Here is a 7,852-nt window from a genome sequence, read left to right on the forward strand (position 1 = left end):
GTCTTATGCCCCTTCTTATGTCCCTTCCCCCGTACCGTCTTATGCCCCTTCCCCCATGCCGTCTTATGTCCCTTCTGCCATCCCGTCTTATGCCCCTTCCCCCATGCCGTCAGGAGGTCCTTCTATCTCGGCGAGCCGCCGATGTACTCCCCAGCTGTCAAGACTCGATTCTCCAGCTACGAGTGGTCAGTGTAGTCCCGTGCAGTCCCCAGCTACGAGTGGCTAGTGTACGAGATCGACACGATAGGGTAGCAGGCATAGTAGCAGGGAGAGCGGTGGCGGATGCATGGCACAGTGCTTTGGGCCATGTGGCGGTGAGGAGGAGGATGATTCAGATGATTTAGACGTGCCTCTGGGTGATGGTACGATTTATTATGACATCACTCAGACAGGAGGCATCTTGATGGATGCGCGGGGGAAGGACATCATGGCCTTCATGCACTCTGTAATTGCTAACAATTACAGAGATTGCATTATCCACTATAAAGACCACCCAAAGAGGTTGGCTGATGAGACCCTCGCTACTGTTCGCTCTAGGTATCCTAACCCCCCCAATCGCCAGTTCACAGATAAATGGGGGAAGTCAAAGATTGTTACGATACTTAGCAATAAAAGATCTTCGCTTAAGAGGCAGGCACTAGCGGAGCTTGCCAGGCTTGAGGCAGGTCAACCTCCAAGGGGCCCACCCCACACCGCTCACAAGCGTGAGTGGAAGAAGGCAATGAAGTTAGCGAGGGACGAGCCTAGTCTGCAGCACGTGGAGGCACGGAGGATCCAGATGGAGGAATATGGAAGCGTGCATTTTGGAGCAGGGGGTGTTGAATCATGGGAGGCCCAATTTGTAAGTATCGATCTCAAATTATATTGCTTATGTAGTTTATTAGGAGGTTGGTTGTTTCTTTGTACTAATCCCTCCACAAAGTGTATCGCGGTCATGCAGCTTGAGATCGTGGGCAGATACCCTACTCCAGTGGAGATAGCCTACCACCGCCACCATCACAGAGGAGATACATGGAGGCACTTCTATGATGACGGGTTGATTACTGAGGAGCAGTATACCCGAGCTACTGGACAGGCCCCCCAGGTATTTGAAAGTAATTAAATAATGCCAAAATTATAAGTAAAGATTTGATTTTTCATACATTGATATATGTTGTCCCTTGTTTACAGGCCCATGCACAAGATGACGAGGAAGACGAGGAAGGAGGCACAGAAGGGAGCGCAGAAGGGAGCACAGAAGGGAGCATGGAAGGCACCGAGGATTAGTCATAGAAGTAGTGCTACTATTCTTTTTTGTACTTAAAGCCACTGGCTTGGCTTCGTGCCTCTTGTATATAGACTCCTCTTATTTTTTGTACTTGAAGCCACATGACATGGCTTAGCTTCCTTATTTTTTGTACTTGAAGCCACATGACGTGGCTTAGCTTCGTGCTATATGTATATACAAGCACTTTTTGAGCTTTCAATTTTATTGCGTTTTGGAGTTGTAATATTTTATTTGGAATTGTAATTAAAATGCGGTTGGCTGTAAGAATTGAATTACAGAATGTGGATATGGGATTCTTGTAACTATATAGCATACACAACATACACAGTATTCTGTAAAATTTTTTTTTTTAAAAAAAGCGCGTCTATCAGTGCGTTTAAAAACGCGTTTATATGCGCGTCTGTCTGTTCGACTTGCGTCTATACGTGCGTCTATAAAAGCGTTTATAAGCGCGTCTATTTATGCATCTTTGTACACGTCTATACGCGCGTAAGTCTAATATATAGATGCGCAATTAGACGCGGGTCTCCAGACGCGCAAATAGACGCGCCCGTAAGTTTTTTATTTAGTTTATGAAACGCATCTGTGCGCGCGTCTATGGGTGCTTTGTCTTGTTGTGATACCCTCAGCATCTAAGAGCACTTCCAAAGAATATTCATGTGGATTGGCTACTTGATGCAATTAGAGTAATTTTGCACCATCAATTGTTAGTCTATACAATGATTTTGTCATCCTTACTTGATTTTTAAAGTCTTAATTTTCTATAAGACAAGCTCATATCTTCTACAATAGCAGGCTAAAAATTGTTGCCATGTTGCATTTGTCTCAAAGGTTGAAAACGTGGTGTATGAAGCTTTATCATGTACTCCCACTAGTATACATCATCATTGAAGGGTTTGCCACTAATATCAATGAACTGCCGATAGTATATCACCATTAAGCATTTGTCAAGTTCTCTTTTAAAAAAATTTGCATTTGAAAGTTTAATCAATTTTTATACGCTTGAATTTTCAAGTGCATTTTGTCGTGCTCTTCAAGTTTTCATAATACTTTTTTGGGTTCAAAGTACTCTTTGTTTATCTTAAGAAATTTTAAAATTTCCATGTCAATCAAATATGTTATTTACCTTGGATGACAAGTATAAAATTTCCATAGGGAAATGGATTGTCCCTGAATTGTATAGATCGTTGGTAAGCAATAAGCCTGTTAAGCAATACGATCCACCACAATTACCAAAGTGCTAACAATGCTTGCAAATTTATATTGACTATTGTGAACACACTCTACCACATTTACCAAAGTGGTGACAATGCTCGCAAATTTACATTGACTATTGACTATTTGGCTTCACAGACTAGGAAGAAAAAGTGGAGGAAGATCACCCATCATATTTTATATATTATCATAAGCCAATGTCTATGCCGCATGCTATCAAATTGGAGAATCCGAAATTTGTGGGAAATATACAAAGTATGTTACATAGAACTTATGTCGATTTCATTGAATCATTGGTAAGCTCAGCTTGCTAGGAAAAATACCCCTCCTTTATGGACGTAATCAAAATCCTTGTATCCATAATTCTTTTATGGACGTAATCACAATCCTTGTATCCATAATTTTTTTCAGCATCCCGCCCTCTCATATAGTTAAAAGAGAAAACTTGTAAGAACGTACAATTGAATGTGCCACTCATTTAAGATCAACAATATGGAAAGTCTCAAATTTGTACAATTTTTTCTCACTTTTTCTAATGCCGTTTTGCACCTTTCAAAAATATATACCATATCTATAGAATTATAGGCATATCTTCATCTACACATACAAACAGTATTTCACATCCTTCAATATACGATAATTCGAACGTTTCTATTAAGACTATTGACAGACGTGAGAAACTAACTGCTTCGTTCACGACTACATAGTATACTTAGCAACGTTAATGAAGTACCCGGTAGAGATAAGAGGCTTCCTCCCATAAGCTTTGGTAAATTTGGATATATGTACACACTGATAGAGAGAGTGCAGTTATGGGTAGTTTTTCGGGGTGGTGTAGCGTGGAGATGAAGCAGTTGATGCAACACACTACGTAGAAACAGACGTGTACATAGTGGTAGTTTTTCTGGGTGTTGTACCGTGGAGATTAAGTAGTTAATGCATAGAAACAGACGTGTACAAAGTGGCAAGTCATTAGTTTTTCTGGGTGTTGTGTCTGGTTGTTGTTGCAAGACACTGCGTAGAAACAGCCGTTAATCAGTGTTGAAAACGTCCCAGAAAGCCCAACAGCCTGGCTAGTGTTTGGTTGCCCTGCTGGGATTTGGTTTCCACTTGGAAATGAAGAAATGTTGAGGGTGCGCACCGCATTGCATCCACGTAGTTGGAAGGAGAGTGCGCCCAAATCCCTGGAAGCAGCAACGCTCCAAACCGCATGAGCAGGCACAGCCCGGTCTCCACATCACCTTCCTGATCACTCGTATTACTGGTCCTGCTCCTGATAGACTTCCGATATCGAAAGAGTCTTCGCTGAAGGCTAACGATCAGCTCCCTGATGGCGTTCAGATGAGGCGCTGGCAGCAAGACAAGCGGAAAGAAGTTCTTGTATGGTTCCTCGCACAGAACCTGCAAATTGACAGGAAGAGCGGACAAGAAAAATGATTATGTTTCTGTTTCTTACTGCGTTCAGTAAGTAATCTAGCTTATGACGAATCTCTCCTCTGAAGCAGTGATGTGCTTCTAATTTGATGTGTGAGAGAGCATCAGGATTCAGAAGTTTCCCAAGGATTGTGGATAATTACTACTAGCCAGCACTTCCATTATAGTTCCATAGCCACTGTTCCAACTTCAACTTCCAAGTAGTTAGTTACAGTTGGAGCCACAGCGGATTGCAAAGATAAATCATTCAATGGTCGTTCCAAGCATACTTGGACATACGTACTAGAAATAGTTGAAGGGGAGAGGGACCTAATCAAACCTGTGCTTGAGAGACGCTGCTGTAATAATGGCAAGGTCCTATATGTTTGAACTGAAACATTCGATTATCCAGTGGTACACGGGGTACAATGTCATTTCGATAAACCACTCGAAAATATTTCGTTCCGTCAGGATTGCTGCTGCAGAGGTGCTCTTCCATGTAGCTTGCAAACTCGGCGTCCCCCACTCTTGGCTGCCCAAACGTGAACACTCCACCGAGCCTCTCCAACCTTACTATTGGGTCTCGTTCGAACAGTACCAGTCCAGTGAACAGTGTAGCCAAGGCTCCTCCCAAGCTGTGCCCCGTGATGTAAAGCTTCGCACCCTCGTTCGCTTCTAGAAGTTCCCTCAGCTTAGCAACGAGAGCATCGTAGGCAAGTACCTTCTCATCATCCTCCAAAACATCGTGACTCAGGCCTGACGTGGGAGTACCTGCACATGACTGTCCCTTTCTTTTCTTCTTCGACTGCTTTCTGGCCTTATGCAGCGTCTCTTCCCTCGAACGGCTGCCAAGACCAAGAGCCTCCAAGAATCCCACATGCACTTTACCCATTCCCCGGATCTCATAGTAAGAGAAGTCGAAATCCGTACACCAGTCGTACCTGTTGAAAGGTTGAGTGCCCCGAAAAGCTAGCACCACAACGTTGGCGTCGTGATCTTTGTCAGTCAAAATGTAGGCCTGCGTGGTCTTGGATTCGAGATAATCTGTCAAAGATGTTACATTAACGTAGATACAGAAAATCTTCGAAGCTGATGCCATTCGTAACATCTATGAAAGTTAATATCTCTGGTAAGAATATTTCATTTAACTTACATACAGAAAATCTTAGAAGCTGGTGCCATTCGTAACACTATGCAGTTTTTCCAATTGAGCGTGCTATATACTTTAAACTTACCATTCCAACAGTCGAAATAATGAACGAAGTTCATCTGCGCATTACGGTAACAACTTCAGTCTCAGCATCTTCGTAAAGAAGAAGGACATTAAGGCTTCGCACAGTGATCTCCTATTCTTTTATAACAGCGAGTTTCTACAAGTTTTACCTTCCAGTGTTGGCGTACAACTCTTTCTATGATCTTAGCGTTTTCATACGAAAGTTTTGACGCCATAATGCATAGATCTGCTATCTCGTCAAGCCTGGGCACTTCAGATAGACAGGCGCTGCCTTGGTGGAGACGCAAGTCTTGACGTATATCTAATAATCCATTGAAGCTGTAATATCCGTCTTCTTCTTGCCAGGGATGTCTTAGAGCATCTGAGACAGGAAACATGAATAATCAAGATTGGTTTTCTGCTTCATGATACCCTTTCTTTCTTGGTCAAGCTTGTGTGATCTCCAAAGGGAAACAAAGAAGCTACCTCGATCGAAAAGGTACGTGCGCAGCGTCTGACTCAGTCCGTAATTCAAGGAGTATTCTAGTGCGTTACCGAAATTCTCCCAGACTTTGCCAAGAACAAATAGAATTTTCAAAATGCAAATGCAGAAGGTGGCCCTGTGACTCTTGAAGTCCGAGGAGCATTTCAAGGCATTAGTTTTTTGGACCTTGTACCCCGAGATGGAGGAGAAGACATAGCATATCCAAGAGATGAAAGGCAGCGATGCTAGGTTCGCATCTTTGATGCAAGCGAGCGCGTAGTCTTCAACCTCCTCCGCGTCTCTCTCCAGGGTACTGCAATGAAAAAACCCATGACTCAAACTATACGGGCCAGTGACCTAACGAACGAGAAAATCCAGCTGCCGGAATTGTTGACTTGCCTGTCAAGCAACGTCTCGCCGAAGTCTGTGTCATATGACGTTCTATCACAAAGATTATCGAGATCGCTGGTTTGTTGATTCTCCATCTCCTGTAGATGCAATCGCTGGGGCGCTGGAGCTTCAGGAAAAATTACGGCCTGCGATGGCGAGCTTATATTTCCTGGAATGGAAACGACGACAACGAAGAAGGAGAAGAAGAAGGAGGAGAAGAAGACTACGCAAAGTGTAAGGTTCTTATTGCATTAGACACACAAGGCCCTTGAAAAATCAAAGGTTCTCCTTGCAAGTCTCCATCGAGGAATTTTACGAGAATGACATTCTAAATGTGTATTCTCACCACATGCATGAAGATGGGCTAAGCATGTAAGGATGTTTACACGCTCACTCCCGCCCACACGACGGTTGGCATGCTTGCTGGGAGTGCCCTAGAGTGCCCATTCCCCAATCAGTCCTAACAACACATCTACAAGACTAAGCGATGATGTTAGTTTGCAAAATTATCAAATTTGAGTTTTTTCCCCCATCCGTTGGCTTGGTCTCTAGACATGTACCACCTCGCCCTAAGGGGGGCTTTAGATGTCATTCTCACAAAAGGGGCGCTTCATGAGGTGGCACATGTCCATTTGACGAAGGATGTCCTCTCTCTCTCATCACTCTTATGGCCCTTTTTGGAGTTGAGAGAGGCTTAGGTAGGGTTCTACCAATGCATCCCAAACTTGACCCCTAAGAGTTGGTCAATGTCCATTCAAGGGCTAATAGTAAAATCCCTACTCACATAAAATTTTAAATGTAACAATTTTATAAATTTAAAAACCCATTCTATATGTATGTTTTTATGAATTTGTTCAACTAAAAAAACATTGTATAAGCGCCCCTTAGGATTTAGTGGTACCTTTTGGCACCAATATAAAGGAAGAACAATTGCCTAGTCATTACCCATTAAGATGTAGAGCTCTTTAATCATGGAGTAGGGAAGGTCCCCAGGCGTAAAAAATCCCTAAAACATGAGCAAGCAAGTACACATTTAAAATACCCCTATCTTTTAAATTTTACATTTTTTTTCACTTGTTTACCTCTCTGCTATAAGTATACATGTTGTAATTTTGAATTTACAATTCTCCTCCTCACATGTACATATCATAGTTATATTAGATAATTATTTTTAAAACCCCCTCATGTCCATAAATGGCCCGTAAGTCCCTCGAATTCAAAAATGTCATTCCATGAATGAACCTACTCCCTTGCAAGTCTATAGAGGGACTACCAATAGGGAAGTCCACTTTTAGGGGACCACACAAAATTTCTAGTGATTACCCATCAAGCTGTGGAGATCATTAGTCATGGAATAGGGAGGGCCATTTCTAGGTTACACGTTTACCATGGAAAATTGAGGATGCATATGGATTTACAATATAGTTGTTTTTAATTGAAAAGTAAATGTAGGGACCTAGAAAGTGAGTTCAAATGATATAAATAGGAAAAACTGTACTTATCTTATTTAACTAGCCTCTTACAACATAGAGATCAATCACATGGAGTAGGGAGGAACTTCTTTTTAACCTAACTAGCCTCTCAGGTCATTCTCATGTAGTAGGGAGGAATTTGTTTGCTCAACACGTTAAATTTAATGGTGTATGTTCTTTTGCATTAGACATGTTTATAGAATCTATGTAAGGTTTTACAATGTTGGGAAAGTCATAGTCCTATATAAACAATAGCCAAGTGCATCCTATCTATCCAAACTATGTGTAAACATTCAACATAACTAGGATGGCTTTAGGTGGCATGAATCCATCTAAATAGATTAATGATAAGCAAATGAGCCATGAAATTTCTTTTGATATCCTCACAGTAGACTTTA

The 7,852-nt window shown here is 42.1% G+C and overlaps 1 protein-coding gene across 1 annotated transcript; it reads right to left on the reverse strand.

Annotated features, from left to right (window-relative positions):
• Nucleotides 1-3,517: 3,517 nt before the first annotated feature.
• On the reverse strand, nt 3,518-6,931 carry LOC147880184 (triacylglycerol lipase OBL1-like). Its single transcript, XM_087370365.1, has 7 exons — nt 6,928-6,931; nt 5,992-6,151; nt 5,595-5,905; nt 5,279-5,490; nt 5,131-5,164; nt 4,236-4,939; nt 3,518-3,883 (listed from the first exon to the last, which is right to left on the reverse strand). Exons 1-7 carry the CDS (start codon nt 6,929-6,931, stop codon nt 3,518-3,520), a joined length of 1,791 nt encoding a protein of 596 aa, XP_087226491.1.
• Between the last annotated feature and the right edge of the window lie 921 nt (nt 6,932-7,852).

Source organism: Dipteris shenzhenensis, chromosome 32, assembly GCF_047967505.1.
Source record: "Dipteris shenzhenensis isolate YYH24624 ecotype China chromosome 32, Dip_SZ_1.0, whole genome shotgun sequence".
Taxonomy (NCBI): domain Eukaryota; kingdom Viridiplantae; phylum Streptophyta; class Polypodiopsida; order Gleicheniales; family Dipteridaceae; genus Dipteris; species Dipteris shenzhenensis.